Raw genomic sequence first — 22901 nt, forward strand, 5'->3', positions numbered from 1 at the left:
TGTCTTTCGTTCTCCTTAATCAATCAGCTCACGGAAGCTTACCTGACTGGATGTGTCTTGGAGTTGAAGAGAGACAGAACAGTATCCCTCTCTGAGAAAAGTCTGCACAGGCTGTTTGCAGAAAACCACAAGGATTAGTAGTTGCTATGTTATTTAGCTGTTTCATCACTCTTTCCAATTCATATATAATCCTCATTCAAACTCACATTCACCACTATCCAACTTATTCTCTAGCACATCCAGCACTTCTGTAATAAGGCTAGAATCAATCCATTTTTTATCCTATAACTTGATGTAGAAGCCATTCACCTCCTTTATCACATTCTCACCTGACACACACAAGCCATTCCTAGCCCCGACTTCATTCTTATCAACCTTCCTCCTATTCATTTTCTTTAAAAAGAACTTTGTGCACCTCTCATTTTTCTCAGGAAGTTCTACTTTGATACAATAAATTATTTCTTTCCCTTTTTCATCCGTAACATGCTTTAATTCAATCTTTGGCTCAACCAGCAACTCACACATCCATCCCACTTGCTCCACACTTTCTTAACCAGTCTATCCACCCGTTTACTGATACTCTATGGCTAAGGGCACACTTAGTGCCAGAAACGCGTCAGAGTGTTTTATTATCTACATGTGGAAATTTTACTCTTCGTTTTTGATCTGAAATAAAGTTTGAAGATTTTTAGGCTGCCGTCACACTAGCAGTATTTGGTCAGTATTTTACATCAGTATCTGTAAGCCAAAACCAGGAGTGGAACAAACAGAGGAAAAGTATAATAGAAACATATGCACCACTTCTGCATTTATCACCCACTCCTGGTTTTGGCTTACAAATACTGATGTAAAATACTGACCAAATACTGCTAGTTTGACGGCAGCCTTAATCAGAGGTGCCTTCCTATTTCATACATTTTGGTGGATTTCTCTGCAGGTCAGCAGCTTTGGATATGGCACTCAGGCATGCAATGATTTAGTACGTCACTTTTTTCTTTCTAATATTCGCCTGTTTAAATAATTAAATCTGCTCCCATAAATAGCACATTTTTTATAGTCCCGTTTTTTGAAGAATTTTTTGCAACACGCCTTAACCCAGATCCACCATTCAGGTATACAAGCAAAATTCCTCTTTATACTTTATTTTTAATTCATTCATAACATCCTCATCTTTCAACAATCTTATGCAGCACCCCAGATGACCGGTTGCTGCAGTGATGTTGCTTTTCCTTCAGGGAGAGTAATGTCATGCTCAGAGGCAATGGAATTCTCTTCACCAGGTAAGGCACACACATGTGTTATGGAAATTTGGTTTGGATAAATCTATCCCTGTGTGTGCTGCTGCCGTTCCCAATAAGACTGAGTATTTTGAGCGCTCATCAAGAATGGACTGTACATCATTGTGACAGAAAAACATTCCATCAATACTGATGATTTATTGTACATACATAGTTTTATAATTGCATATAGAAAGGAGGTGGTTAGGGGTGGTTAGTTAATTATCATATTGACTAGCTCTTCTGTTATTTGTTATCTTAATATATATGGAATATTGTGATTAATGCACATATGAATGCTGATTAAGCAACTAAAATGTAGCTCTCTGCATCTTTCTGCACCTAGGACAAAGTTGAGACATCTGATCATCACTTAATACATCTGGTGCTGTTCCGCATTCTGCTGGAAATCACCAAACAGTCTGTCTGGCTTATATCAGTTTATGTCAGCCATTTTAAGCAATTGATTATAATATATATATTAGCTGTGAGTATATATGAATATACATGCAAGTGAGATCTACATGATATATATATTTCTATTACAGGCAACACATTCTGAATCCAGGCCAGGAGGGGGAGCTCAGCATCCGGATTCAGGGGAGCTTCCCTAGGCTTTATGTATCCTGACCTGGAGGAGGAGCTAGTTAGTTGTTCAGAGTCACTAAAGTAGAAGGAAGTCTGGAACTGAGTGCAGACAGAGAGGCCGGGCAGCCACGAGGGAGCTGCAGCCTCTGGAAGGACAGATACCCTGGAAGGGTTGAATGTGGAGTAGCCGGAGGGAAGAAGCACAGGAGAGGAACAGTGCTCAGAGGGGAACTGTGGCAGGGCTCCCTCAGAGCTGAAGTGCATTACCGGGAACCGGGAACCCGAGGCTTTTGTGGGACTCTAGAACACAGAGCAGAACCGGAGGGCACGACACTACACGTTAACTGCCCGCCCGACGCCTGAGACGCAGCAGCACCTGAGGAGCCCGGGGCATGATAGAGTCCCTGTAAAAAGGCTCAAGCTTACCCATCTTGCAGGTACCTGTCTCAGGACAGGGGGAATAGAGGACTCTGCAGGAAGCTTCAGGCAGCAGGGACCTCACTTTAACGGCGCTAGTTGGAAAGGCTCACGGACCTCTACTGGAGAAGGGAACTGTTGTGAATTCTGTTGTCGGGCTCCCTCCTGTGGTCATGAATGGTACTTCGGCTGGTTCTGTCCATGGACTTCCTCTGGTGGGTGTTTCTGAGTTTCACAGGTGACTAGGTTAATTCGTTAGCTGCTGCTCTATTTAACTCCACTTAGATCTTTGCTCTATGCCACCTGTCAATGTTCCAGTATTGGTCTAGTTCACTCCTGGATCGTTCTTGTGACCTGTCTTCCCATCAGAAGCTAAGTTCCAGCTTGTATTTCTTTGGTTTTCTATTTTTCTGTCCAGCTTGCTATTTAATTTGTTGTCTTGCTTGCTGGAAGCTCTGGGACGCAGAGGGAGCGCCTCCGCACCGTGAGTCGGTGCGGAGGGTCTTTTTGCGCCCTCTGCGTGGTCTTTTTGTAGGTTTTTGTGCTGACCGCAAAGTAACCTTTCCTATCCTCGGTCTGTTCAGTAAGTCGGGCCTCACTTTGCTAAATCTATTTAATCTCTGTGTTTGTGTTTTCATCTTTACTCACAGTCATTATATGTGGGGGGCTGCCTTTTCCTTTGGGGAATTTCTCTGAGGCAAGGTAGGTTTTATTTTTCTATCTTCAGGGCTAGCTAGTTTCTTAGGCTGTGCCGAGTTGCATAGGGAGCGTTAGGCGCAATCCACAGCTATTTCTAGTGTGTTTGATAGGTTTAGGGATTGCGGTCAGCAGAGTTCCCACGTCCCAGAGCTCGTCCTTATTATCAGTAACTATCAGGTCATTCCGTGTGCTCTTAACCACCAGGTCCATTATTGTCCTGACCACCAGGTCATAACAGTACAGGTGGCCAAAAGTACTAATGCATCTCAATAGAGGGATAAGAGAATTTCTGAGACCATTTTTTTTTCTTTGCAGTGTGTTTTGTCTCTATTTTCCCCTTTACCTCTGGGTGGTTCAGGACACTGGTGTAAACATGGACATTCAAGGTCTGTCCTCTTGGATGGATAATCTCACTACAAGGATACAAAACATTCAAGATTTTGTGGTTCAGAATCCAATGTCAGAGCCTAGGATTCCAATTCCTGATTTGTTTTTTGGTGATAGATCTAAGTTCTTGAATTTCAAAAATAATTGTAAATTGTTTCTTGCCTTGAAATCTCGCTCCTCAGGTGACCCTGTTCAACAAGTAAAGATCACTATTTCTTTGTTACGTGGTGACCCTCAAGACTGGGCATTTTCCCTTGCGCCAGGAGATCCGGCATTGCGTGATGTTGATGCGTTTTTCCTGGCGCTTGGATTGCTTTATGACGAACCTAATTCAGTGGATCAGGCAGAGAAAATCTTGCTGGCTCTGTGTCAGGGTCAGGATGAAGCGGAGATATATTGTCAGAAGTTTAGAAAGTGGTCTGTGCTCACTCAGTGGAATGAATGTGCCCTGGCAGCAATCTTCAGAAAGGGTCTCTCTGAAGCCCTTAAGGATGTCATGGTGGGGTTTCCCATGCCTGCTGGTCTGAATGAGTCTATGTCCTTGGCCATTCAGATCGATCGACGCTTGCGTGAGCGTAAAGCTGTGCACCATTTGGCGGTACTATCTGAGCATGGGCCTGAGCCTATGCAATGTGATAGGACTTTGACCAGAGCTGAACGGCAAGAACACAGACGTCGGAATGGGCTATGTTTTTACTGTGGTGATTCCACTCATGCTATCTCCGATTGTCCTAAGCGCACTAAGAGGTTTGCTAGGTCTGCCACCATTGGTACGGTACAGTCTAAATTTCTATTGTCTGTTACTCTGATTTGCTCTTTGTCATCCTATTCTGTTATGGCATTTGTGGATTCAGGCGCTGCCCTGAATTTGATGGACTTGGAGTTTGCCAGGCGCTGTGGTTTTTTCTTGGAGCCCTTGCAGTATCCTATTCCATTGAGAGGAATTGATGCTACGCCTTTGGCCAAGAATAAGCCTCAGTATTGGACCCAATTGACCATGTGCATGGCTCCTGCACACCAGGAGGATATCCGCTTTCTGGTGTTGCATAATCTGCATGATGTGGTTGTTTTGGGGTTGCCATGGCTACAGGTTCATAATCCAGTATTGGACTGGAAATCTATGTCTGTGTCCAGCTGGGGTTGCCAGGGGGTACATGGTGATGTTCCATTTTTGTCTATTTCGTCTTCCACTCCTTCTGAAGTTCCAGAGTTTTTGTCGGATTATCGGGATGTATTTGATGAGCCCAAAGCCAGTGCCCTACCTCCTCATAGGGATTGCGATTGTGCAATTAATTTGCTTCCTGGTAGTAAGTTTCCTAAGGGCCGATTGTTCAATTTATCTGTGCCAGAACACGCCGCTATGCGGAGTTATATAAAGGAATCCTTGGAGAAAGGCCATATTCGCCCGTCGTCATCACCGTTAGGAGCAGCATTCTTTTTTGTGGCCAAGAAGGATGGTTCTTTGAGACCTTGTATTCATTACCGCCTTCTTAATAAAATTACAGTCAAATTTCAGTATCCTTTGCCGCTGTTGTCTGATTTGTTTGCTCGGATTAAGGGGGCTAGTTGGTTCACCAAGATAGATCTTCGAGGGGCGTATACCGTATATACTCGAGTATAAGCCGACCCGAGTATAAGCCGACCCCCCTAATTTTGCCACAAAAAACTGGGAAAACTTATTGACTCGAGTATAAGCCTAGGGTGGAAATGTAGCATTTACCGGTGAATTTCAAAAATAAAAATAGATCATTATTTCCCCATAGCTGTGCCATATAGTGCTCTGCACCGTTCATATTGCCCCATAGATGCTGCACAGATGCCCCATATAGTGCTGTGTGCCGTTCATACTGCCCCATAGATGCTGCACAGATGCCCCATATAGTGCTGTGTGCCGTTCATACTGCCCCCATATAGTGCTGTGTGCCGTTCATACTGCCCCCATAGATGCTGCACAGATGCCTCATATAGTGCTGTGTGCCGTTCATACTGCCCCCATATAGTGCTGTGTGCCGTTCATACTGCCCCCATATAGTGCTGTGTGCCGTTCATACTGCCCCCATATAGTGCTGTGTGCCGTTCATACTGCCCCCATATAGTGCTGTGTGCCGTTCATACTGCCCCCATATAGTGCTGTGTGCCGTTCATACTGCCCCCATATAGTGCTGTGTGCCGTTCATACTGCCCCCATATAGTGCTGTGTGCCGTTCATACTGCCCCCATATAGTGCTGTGTGCCGTTCATACTGCCCCCATAGATGCTGCACATAAATCTGTGCTGCCACTGCTGCTGCTGCAATAAAAAAAAAAAAACACATACTCACCTCCCTTGATTGCAGCTCCCAGCGTCCGGTCCCGGCGCCTCCATCTTCCCGGCGTCTCTGCTCTGACTGATCAGGCAGAGGGCGCCGCGCACACTATATGCGTCATCGCACCCTCTGCCTGAACAGTCAGAGCGCAGACGCCGGGAAGATGGAGGCGCCGGGAAGATGGAGCGACGCCCGGCGGCTGGAACGCGGACAGGTGAATATAACATACTTACCTAGTCCCAGCGATCCTCGCGCTGTCCCTGCCTTCCTCCCCGTCTTCTGTGCTGCAGCATCTTCCTGTCAGCGGTCACCGGCACCGCTGATTAGAGAAATGAATAGGCGGCTCCGCCCCTATGGGAGGTGGAGCCGCTTATTCATATCTCTAATGAGCGGTCCCACGTGACCGCTGAAGAGGGGAAGACGCTGCAGCACAGAAGACGGGGAGGAAGGCAGGGACAGCGCGAGGATCGCTGGGACTAGGTAAGTATACCTCAGTGCCCTCTCCCCCTCACCCGCCGACCCCACCACTACCGTGACTCGAGTATAAGCCGAGGGGGGCACTTTCAGCCCAAAAATTTGGGCTGAAAATCTCGGCTTATACTCGAGTATATACGGTAATCTTGTGCGCATTAAACAAGGCGATGAATGGAAAACTGCATTTAATACGCCCGAGGGCCATTTTGAGTACCTGGTTATGCCATTCGGGCTTTCCAATGCTCCATCAGTATTTCCGTCCTTTATGCATGACATCTTCCGAGAGTACCTGGATAAATTCCTGATTGTGTATTTGGATGATATTTTGGTCTTTTCGGATGATTGGGAGTCTCATGTGAAGCAGGTCAGAATGGTGTTCCAGGTCCTTCGTGCGAATTCCTTGTTTGTGAAGGGGTCAAAGTGTCTCTTTGGAGTTCAGAAGGTTTCATTTTTGGGGTTCATTTTTTCCCCTTCTACTATCGAGATGGACCCTGTTAAAGTCCAGGCCATTTATGATTGGACTCAGCCGACATCTGTGAAGAGCCTGCAAAAGTTCTTGGGCTTTGCTAATTTTTATCGGCGCTTCATCGCTAATTTTTCTACTGTTGCTAAACCGTTGACTGATTTGACCAAGAAGGGTGCTGATGTGGTCAATTGGTCTTCTGCGGCTGTAGAGGCTTTTCAGGAGTTGAAGCGTCGTTTTTCTTCTGCCCCTGTGTTGTGCCAGCCAGATGTTTCACTTCCGTTTCAGGTTGAGGTTGATGCTTCTGAGATTGGAGCAGGGGCTGTTTTGTCGCAAAGAAGTTCTGATGGCTCGGTGATGAAGCCATGTGCTTTCTTTTCTAGAAAGTTTTCGCCTGCTGAGCGTAACTATGATGTTGGTAATCGTGAATTGTTGGCCATGAAGTGGGCATTCGAGGAGTGGCGTCATTGGCTGGAAGGAGCCAAGCATCGCGTGGTGGTCTTGACAGATCACAAGTATTTGACTTATCTTGACTCTGCCAAACGGTTGAATCTGAGACAGGCTCGATGGTCGTTATTTTTCTCCCGTTTTGATTTTGTGGTTTCGTACCTTCCGGGCTCTAAGAATGTGAAGGCTGATGCCCTGTCAAGGAGTTTTGTGCCTGACTCTCCGGGTGTTCCTGAGCCGGCGGGTATTCTCAAAGAGGGGGTAATTTTGTCTGCCATCTCCCCTGATTTGCGGCAGGTGCTGCAGAAGTTTCAGGCTGATAGACCTGAATGTTGTCCAGCGGAGAAACTGTTTGTCCCTGATAGATGGACTAGTAGAGTTATCTCTGAGCTTCATTGTTCGGTGTTGGCTGGTCATCCTGGAATCTTTAGTACCAGAGATTTGGTGGCTAGATCCTTTTGGTGGCCTTCTTTGTCACGGGATGTGCGTTCTTTTGTGCAGTCCTGTGGGACTTGTGCTCGGGCTAAGCCCTGCTGTTCTCGTGCCAGTGGGTTGCTTTTGCCCTTGCCGGTCCCGAAGAGGCCCTGGACGCATATTTCCATGGATTTTATTTCAGATCTCCCTGTCTCTCAAAGGATGTCGGTCATTTGGGTGGTTTGTGATCGCTTCTCTAAGATGGTCCATTTGGTACACTTGTCTAAATTGCCTTCCTCCTCTGATTTGGTGCCATTGTTTTTCCAGCATTTGGTTCGTTTGCATGGCATTCCGGAGAACATCGTCTCGGACAGAGGTTCCCAGTTTGTTTCGAGGTTTTGGCGGTCCTTTTGTGCTAAGATGGGCATTGATTTGTCTTTTTCTTCGGCTTTCCATCCTCAGACTAATGGCCAAACCGAACGAACTAATCAGACTTTGGAAACATATCTGAGATGCTTTGTTTCTGCTGATCAGGATGATTGGGTGTCCTTCTTGCCTTTGGCTGAGTTCGCCCTTAATAATCGGGCCAGCTCGGCTACTTTGGTTTCGCCTTTTTTCTGTAATTCTGGTTTCCATCCTCGTTTCTCTTCAGGGCAGGTTGAGCCTTCAGACTGTCCTGGTGTGGATACTGTGGTGGACAGGTTGCAGCAGATTTGGACTCATGTGGTGGACAATTTGACATTGTCCCAGGAGAAGGCTCAACGTTTCGCTAACCGCCGGCGCTGTGTTGGTCCCCGACTTCGTGTTGGGGATTTGGTTTGGTTGTCGTCTCGTTATGTTCCTATGAAGGTTTCCTCTCCTAAGTTTAAGCCTCGTTTCATTGGTCCGTATAAGATTTCAGAAGTTCTCAATCCTGTGTCATTTCGTTTGGCCCTTCCAGCTTCTTTTGCCATCCATAATGTGTTCCATAGGTCGTTATTGCGGAGATACGTGGCGCCTATGGTTCCCTCCGTTGATCCTCCTGGACGCATATTTCTATGGATTTTATTTCGGATCTCCCCGTCTCTCAAAAGATGTCGGTCATTTGGGTGGTTTGTGATCGCTTTTCTAAGATGGTCCATTTGGTACCTTTGTCTAAATTGCCTTCCTCCTCTGATTTGGTGCCATTATTTTTCCAGCATGTGGTTTGTTTACATGGTATCCCGGAGAACATCGTTTCTGACAGAGGTTCCCAGTTTGTTTCAAGGTTTTGGCGATCCTTTTGTGCTAGGATGGGCATTGATTTGTCTTTTTCCTCGGCTTTCCATCCTCAGACAAATGGCCAAACCGAACGAACTAATCAAACTTTGGAAACATATCTGAGATGCTTTGTTTCTGCTGATCAGGATGATTGGGTGTTCTTTTTGCCGTTGGCTGAGTTCGCCCTTAATAATCGGGCCAGCTCGGCTACTTTGGTTTCGCCGTTTTTCTGCAATTCTGGTTTCCATCCTCGTTTCTCTTCAGGGAAGGTTGAGTCTTCAGACTGTCCTGGTGTAGATACTGTGGTGGATAGGTTGCAGCAGATTTGGACTCATGTGGTGGACAATTTGACATTGTCCCAGGAGAAGGCTCAACGTTTCGCTAACCGCCGGCGCTGTGTGGGTCCTCGACTTCGTGTTGGGGATTTGGTTTGGTTGTCGTCTCGTTATGTTCCTATGAAGGTTTCCTCTCCTAAGTTTAAGCCTTGTTTCATTGGTCCGTATAAGATTTCTGAGGTTATCAATCCTGTGTCATTTCGTTTGGCCCTTCCTGCTTCTTTTGCCATCCATAATGTGTTCCATAGGTCGTTATTGCGGAGATACGTGGCGCCTGTGGTTCCATCCGTTGATCCTCCTGCCCCGGTGTTAGTTGAGGGGGAGTTGGAGTATGTGGTGGAGAAGATTTTGGATTCTCGTGTTTCGAGACGGAAACTCCAGTACCTGGTCAAGTGGAAGGGTTATGGTCAGGAAGATAATTCCTGGGTTTTTGCCTCTGATGTTCATGCTGCCGATCTGGTTCGTGCCTTTCATTTGGCTCATCCTGGTCGGCCTGGGGGCTCTGGTGAGGGTTCGGTGACCCCTCCTCAAGGGGGGTACTGTTGTGAATTCTGTTGTCGGGCTCCCTCCTGTGGTCATGAATGGTACTTCGGCTGGTTCTGTTCATGGACTTCCTCTGGTGGGTGTTTCTGAGTTTCACAGGTGACTAGGTTAATTCGTTAGCTGCTGCTCTATTTAACGCCACTTAGATCTTTGCTCTATGCCACCTGTCAATGTTCCAGTATTGGTCTAGTTCACTCCTGGATCGTTCTTGTGACCTGTCTTCCCATCAGAAGCTAAATTCCAGCTTGTATTTCTTTGGTTTTCTATTTTTCTGTCCAGCTTGCTATTTAATTTGTTGTCTTGCTTGCTGGAAGCTCTGGGACGCAGAGGGAGCGCCTCCGCACCGTGAGTCGGTGCGGAGGGTCTTTTTGCGCCCTCTCCGTGGTCTTTTTGTAGGTTTTTGTGCTGACCGCAAAGTAACCTTTCCTATCCTCGGTCTGTTCAGTAAGTCGGGCCTCACTGTGCTAAATCTATTTCATCTCTGTGTTTTTGTTTTCATCTTTACTCACAGTCATTATATGTGGGGGGCTGCCTTTTCCTTTGTGGAATTTCTCTGAGGCAAGGTAGGTTTTATTTTTACTATCTTCAGGGCTAGCTAGTTTCTTAGGCTGTGCCGAGTTGCATAGGGAGCGTTAGGCACAATCCATGGCTATTTCTAGTGTGTTTGATAGGTTTAGGGATTGCGGTCAGCAGAGTTCCCACGTCCCAGAGCTCGTCCTTATTATCAGTAACTATCAGGTCATTCCGTGTGCTCTTAACCACCAGGTCCATTATTGTCCTGACCACCAGGTCATAACAGGGAACCCTCTATTGCCTCTGAGCCGGCCGGACCACCATCACCAGTGCCTGGTACCTTGGACTGTGGCCAGCAACCTACAGTAAACCAGGTAAAGACTTACAACTTGTGTTCTTCCCTTATTTACCGGCTATACCATCCTCGCCCTACACGATAGGACTGCTGGGGACCCCGCTTCACCTGTGGGAAGTGTAACATCTGTGCTGCCGCAACATCCCCCAGGGGACCCCTTTAATGCAGCATCTGTCCAACTACTGACCGAACTCCACAGGTGGCGTCACGACAGACTTTGAACATTTTCCCCTTTAAAGACCTTCCCCTTTAATGTTGAGGCCCAGGGCCACGGACCGGGTCGCAGCCACCGTGATATCCCCCTTGCGACCGGACCCGGTACCGAGTACCCCACTGCCCTGTGGGCGACTCACATTCAACTTCCATACCTGCCTTTCCTCCTGAACTCCTGCAGGTGTATTATCTCAGACTTCAGAATCTTTAGGATGTCATAAATCACCATGTTGGCCAAATATCACAGAGAAAAGTGCATCTTCATATCTTCAGCTATGTCAATCCTGAATTCATTTTTGACACGGGTATCGCCAGTCCCAGAGAACTGAAACTTGACTCCCATCATCCCCAACTTCCAGGATCTCCCTTCTGATTCTTCCTGGCTGTCTCCCAAAACAGCGTCTGGCTTGAGCCAACAAAGTGGTGATGCCGGAAGGCCAAGAGACTACACTGAAGGTGTTTCTGACTTTTTGCACCTCGTCAGTACAAAGTCTGAGATCTGATTTTAGCTAAGTGAGAAGCTAAGACTGGAATCTAAGGGGTGGAGAATGTGAAGAATGACATGCCAGGTCTGGCAAACCAGTATGAGGAGACTTAAACTCCATGCATGCTCCTATGGGAAATTAAATAAGCAAATTGTCTCTTCAGAGAAGAATAACTTGAACTCTGGACTTGAACTCTAGCACCACCTACTTCCAAAAGGTGACTGCACCGTGTCTGCAAATTGAGATTCTGATTTGGCTTTTATCCTAAATCATATTCCAAGGCTTGGTAAATGGTCGATGTTGACTTCTAGGACTACTACTTCAGATAGGTGACGCTAAAGTTCAAGTCCTCTTTCTCTCTGAAGAGATAATTTGCACAAGTGATTTGTGTAACCTTTGCCAGAGGCCACAGGCTCAAAAGGCTACCTTAGACAGACCTGGCACAAGCCACTCCATTTGGCAGACTCCAGAGAAATCCCAATACCCTTTAACACCTGTAAAGGATCTGGTTTCACAATGGAACCCAGTGGAATGCTACCATGGAAGAGCTGCCATCCAGAAGTAGGAATGGTCACCAAGCATGGGTCAGAGCTGAGGGGTCATGTCAAGAACAAAATCAGGATCTGTAAGAATAGTCGGAAACATACCGAGTCAAAACAGGAATACATTAAACCAATCAGGAGGACAAGGCACACATCTAACCAAGAAAACAATAATCTATATCTGGAAGCTATCAGCAGCAAGCTGGAAGCCTTAGTGGGAAGTGATGCTCTCCAATTGGCTGATAACTTCAGCTGGACAGGAAACACACCCATTCTGCCAGACTGGACTGCACTACAGGTCCCAGCCACTCTAACCTTAATGGCTAGACAGAGCATGCCGTCCAGGGCTTCTGGTTCTGATATCTCTATCACCAATGCCACTTAAAGAGTGAATACAGCAGGAGTCGCAGGAACAGGCTTTGATGGGGATATGACAACAGGACTTCTGGACTGGCAAGGGCCACACTTCCGCATCTGCTAGTCTCTGGGAATGTGGTAGTGGTAAGGTGTATCTATGGGGACACCAAGAACTATCTCATGATCCAGGACAACATACCCACAGGCTGTTGTTCGGTGTCCTACCAAGTGGGAGTGGTAAAGGACTTGTTGCATGCCATTATTATCGGTTGAGATTTTCCTTTGTTCTGGAACTTTTAGGCTAAAGCTGTAGCATCCAGTAGTCCAGTATGTCACCAGGTATTGGCTATGGTAAGAAAGACACACAATTTAAATGGTGAATTTCTGTTCACTGTACTGGCTAGAAAGGAGGATAAGGAAGCAACCCCTAAAGCCAATGTCCTTGACCTGGAGGAATCCCAGGATAATTTGCCCAGCTCAGAGACTTAACAGTAAAAGGTACTCTGGAAAATGTAATTGGGGCTCCCCAGGAGCTGGTATCTGATAGTCAATTTCTGCAAGGGGCCAGACATAATGATTTGTAGTGTCGTGGGAAGAAAGTGAAGGGACAGGTAATAGAGCACCTCCTCAAGGCCCAAGAGGAAAACTCCAAGGGGTATAATTAGTCAGCTTGAGTGAGACCATGTAAGCTTAGGGATCAGGTACTTGTGTTAGCTCCCACAGGGGAGAGAAAGTTCCTTACCCAGTGGCAGGGGAACAATAGGATGGTGGAAAAGGTGGGAGAGATTAACTACAGTGGGGCAAAAAAGTATTTAGTCAGTCAGCAATAGTGCAAGTTCCACCACTTAAAAAGATGAGAGGCGTCTGTAATTTACATCATAGGTAGAACTCAACTATGGGAGACAAACTGAGAAAAAAAAATCCAGAAAATCACATTGTCTGTTTTTTTATCATTTTTTTTGCATATTGTGGAAAATAAGTATTTGGTCAGAAACAAACAATCAAGATTTCTGGCTCTCACAGACCTGTAACTTCTTCTTTAAGAGTCTCCTCTTTCCTCCACTCATTACCTGTAGTAATGGCACCTGTTTAAACTTGTTATCAGTATAAAAAGACACCTGTGCACACCCTCAAACAGTCTGACTCCAAACTCCACTATGGTGAAGACCAAAGAGCTGTCAAAGGACACCAGAAACAAAATTGTAGCCCTGCACCAGGCTGGGAAGACTGAATCTGCAATAGCCAACCAGCTTGGAGTGAAGAAATCAACAGTGGGAGCAATAATTAGAAAATGGAAGACATACAAGACCACTGATAATCTCCCTCGATCTGGGGCTCCACGCAAAATCCCACCCCGTGGGGTCAGAATGATCACAAGAACGGTGAGCAAAAATCCCAGAACCACGCGGAGGGACATAGTGAATGAACTGCAGAGAGCTGGGACCAATGTAACAAGGCCTACCATAAGTAACACACTACGCCACCATGGACTCAGATCCTGCAGTGCCAGACGTGTCCCACTGCTTAAGCCAGTACATGTCCGGGCCTGTCTGAAGTTTGCTAGAGAGCATTTGGATGATCCAGAGGAGTTTTGGGAGAATGTCCTATGGTCTGATGAAACCAAACTGGAACTGTTTGGTAGAAACACAACTTGTCGTGTTTGGAGGAAAAAGAATACTGAGTTGCATCCATCAAACACCATACCTACTGTAAAGCATGGTGGTGGAAACATCATGCTTTGGGGCTGTTTCTCTGCAAAGGGGCCAGGACGACTGATCCGGGTACATGAAAGAATGAATGGGGCCATGTATCATGAGATTTTGAGTGCAAACCTCCTTCCATCAGCAAGGGCATTGAAGATGAAACGTGGCTGGGTCTTTCAACATGACAATGATCCAAAGCACACCGCCAGGGCAACGAAGGAGTGGCTTCGTAAGAAGCATTTCAAGGTGCTGGAGTGGCCTAGCCAGTCTCCAGATCTCAACCCTATAGAAAACCTTTGGAGGGAGTTGAAAGTCCGTGTTGCCAAGCGAAAAGCCAAAAACATCACAGCTCTAGAGGAGATCTGCATGGAGGAATGGGCCAACATACCAACAACAGTGTGTGGCAAGCTTGTGAAGACTTACAGAAAACGTTTGACCTCTGTCATTGCCAACAAAGGATATATTACAAAGTATTGAGATGAAATTTTGTTTCTGACCAAATACTTATTTTCCACCATAATATGCAAATAAAATGATTAAAAAAAACAGACAATGTGATTTTCTGGATTTTTTTTTCTCAGTTTGTCTCCCATAGTTGAGGTCTACCTATGATGTCAATTACAGACGCCTCTCATCTTTTTAAGTGGTGGAACTTGCACTATGGCTGACTGACTAAATACTTTTTTGCCCCACTGTATAAAGTACACCGACCAGGGAGAAGGTATATCACCTTGCTAGCCCTGAATTTAACTAGGCTAGTTGTTCCCCTTAGTCAGTCAGCTCAGGCAGACCAAACTGGATGTGTTTTGGAGCTGTAGAGAGAGACAGGACATAATGAGTCTCTGAGAAGAGTCTGCACAGGCCATGTATAAGTAGCCAGGGTCTGTTCTGTTTAGTTAGCGCCTGACCAAGTCTAGGGATTTATGTTTGAGTTTGTTTTGGCGCTGTGCAACCTATGGAAAGCAATAAAAAAATGCATGTGTTTGGACTAAATCTGCATTGTCTGTGTGAATGTTACCTAAGGCCTAATGCCTACCAGAGAAAGTGAATCCCTACACCCTGTATAACAGCAGTCTGGCAGTGTATTTTATACAACCTATATAACAGCAGTCTATCTCACTAATATACCATCTTCTATAACACCAGCCTTTGTGCGTTATATTGCTTCCCTATGGCAGTAATCTGTGAAATCTCTTTTGTTTGTACATGTCCCCGCTTAGTTATAAAGTGCTGTGGAATATGTTGGCACTATGAAAATCAAATTATTATTATTACTATTTTATTATTATTATAATAACTCCTCTCCGCCTCATATAATGATTATGTACTTTAAACACAATATTTTATGTACATGGTTTATTTAGTATTACTTTGCAGATCTCCCTGAGAATCTGCCTCCAGAGCTTATGGTAAATGAAAGGGAACATTACCAGTGTGAGACATGTAATGACTGACAGTCTGCTCTCCTGATGTACATGTCTCACACTGGTGACACTTTCATTTACAATAAGCTCTGGAGGCAGATTCTCAGGGAGATCTATGACCGGCCCATAGATCTTAACAGCTCATTTACATATTAAGAAAAACATGGATATCTCTGGAATAAGACATCTGATCGCAGATATGAAAGTATAATTTTGTTCAGCTTCCTATGACCTTCATGACCATATAGTCGGCTTAAGAGGGTTGATGATACTGACAGATTCCCTTTAACTGCTGACAATAATTTCCTTCAGTGCACTCATCTTTTTAATGAACGTACTGTGTCCTCACATAAATGCGATTTGCTTATAAAGAGTTGAGGCAGCCAGTGCTCCTCTATGTGGTTGTATAAGTAGAGATGAGGCAGTGTCAATATCCTTGTACTTAGATTACAAAGCAAAGCTCTTAAATATGCAAGATATATGCATTAGGCAGCATGAAGTCACTTGGCGCACATAGAAGATATGATTAGTGGTTTTTACTCTCAGTAACATGCTATTTCACTAAGACTGCAGACGTTGGGATCATTTTCTAGATTGATCATAATAGAAAAAGTCATTTAACCAGCGGATGGCTTGCCATGATATAGGTATGGGTCGCCCTGCCTGGGCCGTGGGGTACTCGGTACCGGGTCCGGTGTTTCACAGGGGGATGTCACGGTGGCGACCCGGTCCGTGGCCCTGGGCACCCATGTAAAAGGGAAAGGTCTTTAAAGGGAATAAAGTTTTTGTTCGTGATGCCACCTGTTGTATTCAGTCAGTGGGGACCGACGCTGCTCTAAGGGGTCCTCTGGGGTGATGTTATGGCAGCTAGATGGTATAACGTCCCACAGGTGAAGTATATCCCCAGGGCTCCCGGTGTGTAGATGGAAGATGGTGAATGGTGCAGTAAAGAACGAGGACGCGGGTTTGCAGTCTCTTTACCTTGTTTACTGAAGACTTCAGGCAGCGACAATCCAGGGCACCATATCACAGGGCAGGCAGGGTCCGGCCGGCTTGGAGGCAAGTTAGGAGTTCCCTTATCCAGGTGGAAATCAAAGCCTTCCTCTAGCGCCATGGTGATGTAGTCCCTTACTGCCTATGGCTTCAGTTAAGGTTTTCACAGATGCTCTCTCTCTCTGTCCCCCATATAGGATAGGACATACTGGTGACTTGAGCCTGTTTATAGGGACTCTAGCACGCCCCGGGCTCTAAGGGTGTCACCGTGCCTCCTGGGTATTAAGGCGGACAGGTATCTAGGAGTTCAGCTGTCCTCCCAGTCTCTGTTGTAAGTCGTAGAGGCCCTTACAACCTCGGTGTTCCGGCTACCGGCCTCTGCGCCTCAGAAGGAGGCAGCCTGCTCGGGGCTGGTCTACCGCTGGTATCCTCTCCTGTGCTTCGCTCTCCTACATGCTCGCTGCAATATATTCGGCTTTCTGTATGTCTCTTTCCAGGAACTGCAGCACCGTGGCTACACAGCTCCGTAAACTCTCCTCTGCCTCAGACTGATCCAGTCTGTTTCCTGGCAAAAACTGTTCTCCTTTCCCTCCAAAACTACCATATATATGGGGAGTCACCTAGTAAATAGGATCAAAAGCTCCCCCTGGTGGCCTGGAGTGTGAATGTGTTGTATGCTTGTGTTTACCTGGTGACAGTTATCCCTTCTTGCCTCCAAACGTAACATCACTCTCCCAGTGAGGAAAGCAATGCTACTGTGATGACCAGGACCCTGGGACGCCACAGGTACAACAATCCTTTGAGGTTCACTCAGTCTCTGGAATGATGATAACATGAGCTAAAAGTAGTATTTTTCATCAAGGAGGAATTAAAGGGAACCTGTCATTAGGATTTAATAGCCCAAAATAATGGCATGTATTTATTGCTTATTAAAGCCTTTCCTTTCTTGTAGAAAGCTGTTTTGCTATTATAGAGAAATCCATAGCTGAAGATATATGCTAATGAGCTGCAAGTGCAGTGGGCGGAGCCCTGCACTTACACCTCTCCTTCCTCTCTCCTTATTAACCGTCCACTGCTCTCTGACTGACAGGTCACTGAGATATGAGAGACAGGAGGCAGCAAGCGGGAAGGGAACAGGGAAGAAAAGAAAAGTTAAGATTTACTCAGCAATAAAGAACCTTCACATACATGCCGTTAGTTTGCGGTATAAAATCCTGATGACAAATTATCTTTAAAGGGTTTTTATTCCCTTTCAAATATGATTCGTCCCTCGCTACATTTTGATTAAAAATAAAAAAAATACGTTCTACTCACCATCCCTGGGTCCAACAGCGAGTCTCCGCTGCTTCTCCCGGTATGTGACATTGGCTGCAGCTCTGTTGTCACGTGGACAGTGTGGCAGTTGATGAGCGCATTATGGGGCTTTGTGAGTGGGATTCCAGTGTTGATCGGCTGTGCCGCCCTGTTTTTGAGATGTCAGTACTGCAGTCATATGCCAGACACTGGGAAGAAGCGGACCTGGGGAAGCCGAGTCTTTTAAAATTATATTTGTCAGAACCTGTCTGGAGGTCAGAACAAATGAAAACATCAGTGCTGGACAAGGCAGGTTTACACAAGAGTATAAAAAATTATCTCTGCCTTAAAATCAGAACCTGGAACCGGTGGTTCTCCATAAAGGAAGGCGCCGTCTGCTGCACTTTACTAAACGGTTGAATAAACTGTATGTACACGTGTTCATACCAAGCAAAAGCCAAAAGGACAGTCTTTTGGCCTCGTCTGAAAAAAAGAGGGGGAAATATGGCAGCAGAAAAGTATCAGTTTGGAACTTTACCGAGCTGTTGTTTTTGGCTAAGTGCTCAGACTGTTCTTATATTGCTTTGCATTTGGAAAACTAGTGTAAGATGTGTTTTTTTTTTCCATTTTTGTTCCAGGGGACTTCCAAGGACTTGACTATTTTCGACTTCGCTTCCCATTTTCTCCTAGTCCCGGCCAGCAGTTACCAGCACAGGACAGTGGTGACAATGGTGACCGACAGGAGGAAGCTGCAGATGATCAACCCAAAGAAAACCTCCGCCATCTGGGATCTGAACACGGCGACCACAACAAGGCGCCCTTGTCTGAACCCCAGTAACCTGCCGCCTCCTCTGAAAAGACTATGGTGCTCGCCTGTGCCCACCAATGGTAGTTTATAAATAGGGAAAATGCTCAGCGTTCCCCATGAATTGTTATTGACGGCTGTATAGGATGGGCATTTAATAACAGTCAGCGCCGCACAAAGTTGTATTTTAATAAGAAGGGTCTTTAATGCATTCCAGTGTTTTTTTCACAGCACATGTCTGTTTGGATTTGTTGGCGAGTAAGTTCAGGCTGCCCTTTCAGGGGCCCCATCTATTAATAATCATGTTCTAGGAAGATTGGAACAAAAGTATAACATCCTTCTATTTCCGTCCGCACCATGTGAAGTCAGATGAGGCTGTAACATGATCATAATCCCCAAGTGATTATAAAAGATTACAATCTACCTGTGGAGCCCCCTAGTGGAACTACTAATGATGACAAGTGGCAATTCTGAGTATTCAGCTTCTTTCGGGTATGGATTGTTAAACTGTGGATTTGTTTTTTTATTGAAACTCTATTTGCAGTAGAGAAGCTTTGTATATTGTATTTCTTCTTGGAAAGAAATAAATGGAGCATTTAATAAATGTCAGTGGTAAACAGGTTAAATGAACCCAGGCTGATTTTTCTCTCCTGTAGCGGTGATATTCTAATAATTGGTCTTCTTGATACAATGTATTTGTCATTGGTCCAGGGAATAACTCTTGGATAAACAAATATGTGAAATTTCATCTACGTGCCATCTGATGTCGCAGAAAGTCTGAAATCTGGCACTGGTGTCTAGTGAAAAGATGAATTTAATAGTAGTCTGTAACCCAATATTCATAATAAACAAGCCGTACACGGATCTAGAAAGCTTAAAGGGACACTGTCACCTGAATTTGGAGGGAACAATCTTCAGCCATGGAGGCGGGGTTTTGGGGTGTTTGATTCACCCTTTCCTTACCCGCCGGCTACATGCTGGCTGCAATATTGGATTGAAGTTCATTCTCTGTCCTCCGTAGTACACGCCTGCACAAAGCAATCTTGCCTTGCGCAGGCGTGTACTATGGAGGACAGAGAATGAACTTCAATCCAATATTGCAGCCAGCATGCAGCCAGCGGGTAAGGAAAGGGTGAATCAAACACCCGAAAACCCCGCCTCCATGGCTGAAGATTGTTCCCTCCAAATTCAGGTGACAGTGTCCCTTTAAGGTGCCGTTACACTAAACGACTTACCAACTATCACGACCAGCGATACGACCTGGCCGTGATCGTTGGTAAGTCGTTGTGTGGTCGCTGGGAAGCTGTCACAGACAGCTCTCTCCAGCGACCAACGATGCCGAAGTCCCCGGGTAACCAGGGTAAACATTGGGTTACTAAGTGCAGGGCCGCGCTTAGTAACCCGATATTTACCCTGGTTACCATTGTAAAAGTTAAAAAAAAAAACACTACATACTCAGATTCCGATGTCTGTCACGTCCCCTGGCGTCAGCTTCCCGCACTGACTGTGTCAGCGCCGGCCGTAAAGCAGAGCACAGCGGTGATGTCACCGCTGTGCTCTGCTTTACAGCCGGCGCTGAGTCAGTGCAGGGAAGCTAACGGCTGGGGGAAGTGACAGACATCGGAATGTGAGTATGTAGTGTTTTTTTTTTTTACTTTTACAATGGTAACCAGGGTAGATATCGGGTTACTAAGCGCGGCCCTGCGCTTAGTAACCCGATATTTACCCTGGTTACAAGTGAACACATCGCTGGATCGGCGTCACACACGCCGATCCAGCGATGACAGCGGGTGATCAGCGACCAAAAAAAGGTCCTGATCATTCCCCAACGACCAACGATCTCCCAGCAGGGGCCTGATCATTGGTCGCTGTCACACATAACGAGATCGTTAGCGGGATCATTGCTACGTCACAAAAAGCGTGACGTTGCAACGATATCGTTAACGAAATCGTTATGTGTCAAGGTACCTTTAGCCAGCACTGAACATTTTTTTTTTTTTGGAACAGCGCCTGAGAAAATAACTTTTCATTCAAATGTAAATGAGTGGGCTTTTTTGCCCCCTTGGCCAATGGCTCAGTGAGCTGTGACGCCCCCTCAATTTAGGGTGTTCCTCCTGCTGTAGAATAAATTTGGAGCCAATCAGTGGCCTCCCTGTTGTTACGCATTGTCTTTTACCATGTGTCATGTGGAGCCGTCGTCTTCATAACATTTTCAGAGTATTTACACGTTCATTCAGATTCTTCTTGGCAGCTTTCAGTCAGAGTATTGAGGCCGGATGGAAGTGTACAGGAGAAAACAGCCGGATCTGGATTTCCTTCTCATACAATAAGCCCGCAGGAGGAGAGAGCGCTGTATACTTACTCTGCTATAGTTAGATGTCTGGTGATTATATCTGAGAGTTTTTAATGGTTTTTTTTATTCTTGAACGATATGTATACAATCAACATTTTTGCCCCCCCAAAAAAATATAAGAATAACGTCTTACCGTTGTGAGTCTACAGCTCCTGTGCAAACCTATGTATCTCCATGGTGCTTACTACAAACAAATCCAGTGTAGCAGTAATAAGCTGGCAATACGCGTGGTCATGTGGCCTAGAGTTTTTCTTCCCCCAGATCCTACTATACAACATGTTGATGAAAGCTTCTTTGTATAGTGTTGCCTGATTTAAAGGGGGGAATCTGTCAGCATAAAATGACTGTTCAAACCAAACACAGGCCTTCAGGATCCACTTGGCTTGGTTGAACTGTTCAGCCCTACCTACTTGTTTTCCATCCATCTTGCTATCCTTTGCCTTGATAGACAGCTCTGACTTTACAGGAGGCAGAGAATGGCAGCAACAGATACACAACAAATAGATGGGAAGGTGCACTGAACTGCATGGCCATGCCAGGAATGAATTTAGAATTTTGCTTGGTTTGAACAGTCATTTTGTGCTGACAGTCCTCTTAAAAAATAACCGTGGCCTTAGAATGATTTCCCTAACCTGTTGTCTTATCGGCCCACATTTATTAATGAGCTTTCCACTAGTAGGACAACCTCTTCTCAATCAGAATGTTTGCCTCTGTTAAAATAAAAACACCTATACTCCCCTTCCGTGCGCCATTCCAGCGGTGTCGGCACTCACGTTCCCGCGGCTCGCAGTTGGTTATTGTTGCAAGTCACATGAGCCCTGGGCCCAATCAGCGCTGGTGTCACCATTCCCGAGAGGGAGTCAGTGGAATAAGTAATCAATAGTATAAGTAATCATCAAGAGGACGTGGACAACCACTTTAAAGTGTTTCACCAGTTTTTAGTGTAAAATTCACGTTTCTAATAGATGCATTGGAATGTGCAGTAAGTTTGTGCTTTTTCCCCTCATTCACCAACTTTTTAAAGTAGCGAGAAATCTGAGCTTGGTACCCCAAGATAAGGGCCATTTTGTCAAAGCTGACTGTCAGCAATCGTGGGTAAAACTGCTTAAATTGTGCAACGTTTCTTGCATAACTGGTATTAGAATTGTGGTGTTTTATGGCACTTTTTACAAGTGAGTGGATCTTAGTAAAATAGTGGCCAAGCAAGGCCTGCCAAATTCATCAGAATAAATGCCACAAAGAGTCCCTGCCTGGAGAAAATGTATTATTTTGGTCCTCAGTAGCTGAAAGAGGCACCAAATTCATTGTGACAAGTGCCTCTTAAATCTCTCATCAGGACCATCCATGTTATATCGAAATTTATCATGATGACTTAATGAGAACCAGGCTGCGGATTTTTACACCAAAGGAATATATTAAATCAGTATGACAGCGCCATTCTGCCCACACCTTTAGTTTAACATGGATGATCCTGATGACAGGCTCTCTTTAAAGGGAACCTGTCACCCCGTTTTTGAAAGATGAGATATAAATAGTGTGAAATAGGGGCAGAGCTGGGCTTTACATTAGTGTCCTTTTGGTGCCTTTATTCCCCCGGGATGCTGCTGAAATACCTTTGTGAAGTGTCCGTTTTGTCCTGTCAGTCAAGTTGGTCAGGTCGAATGGGCGTTGTAAAATAGCGGTTCCTCCCCCTGATTCTCGGCTTGTCTTTCGTAAACGCGATCTGTGAATAGCACAGATCGCGCTTTTTCTTAGCGCCTGCGCAGTGAATTTGCCTCCGGCGCCTGCGCATTATGTTTTGCCCATCTGTGGGCAAAGCATAATTGACATCATTGCGCATGCGCGGGCCTTCACTTTAGCCGGGGTGCCCCGGAAGTTGTCATATCGGCAAAGTGTTATTCTGGATGCCGTATCTCATCCCACACTGCGAGCGTAAGGCAGGCGAGCGATCTTGGCACAAAACTTACGCTCGCAGTGTGGGATGAGATACGGCATCCAGAATAACACTTTGCCGATATGACAACTTCCGGGGCACCCCGGCTAAAGTGAAGGCCCGCGCATGCGCAATGATGTCAATTATGCTTTGCCCACAGATTGCCGGAGGCAAATTCACTGCGCAAGCGCTAAACATAACGCCAACGGCGGAACTAAACTTCGCAGGGAATTGCATGAGGTGGGGGAGGAACCGCTATTTTACAACGCCCATTCGACCTGACCAACTTGACTGACAGGACAAAACGGACACTTCACAAAGGTATTTCAGCAGCATCCCGGGGG

The 22901-nt window shown here is 45.8% G+C and overlaps 1 protein-coding gene across 1 annotated transcript in view; it reads left to right on the forward strand.

The window, feature by feature from the left end:
* Positions 1 to 18897, forward strand: part of LOC138638419 (dysbindin domain-containing protein 2-like) — a 40383-nt gene extending 21486 nt beyond the window's left edge. Inside the window, exon 4 of the mRNA XM_069727677.1 lies at positions 18105 to 18897. Coding sequence (XP_069583778.1) covers positions 18105 to 18304 — 200 coding nt within the window. The 3' untranslated portion in view covers positions 18305 to 18897. The remainder of the gene's footprint in view (positions 1 to 18104) is intronic.
* Positions 18898 to 22901: the final 4004 nt, after the last annotated feature.

This window comes from Ranitomeya imitator, chromosome 5, assembly GCF_032444005.1.
Source record: "Ranitomeya imitator isolate aRanImi1 chromosome 5, aRanImi1.pri, whole genome shotgun sequence".
NCBI lineage: Eukaryota > Metazoa > Chordata > Amphibia > Anura > Dendrobatidae > Ranitomeya > Ranitomeya imitator.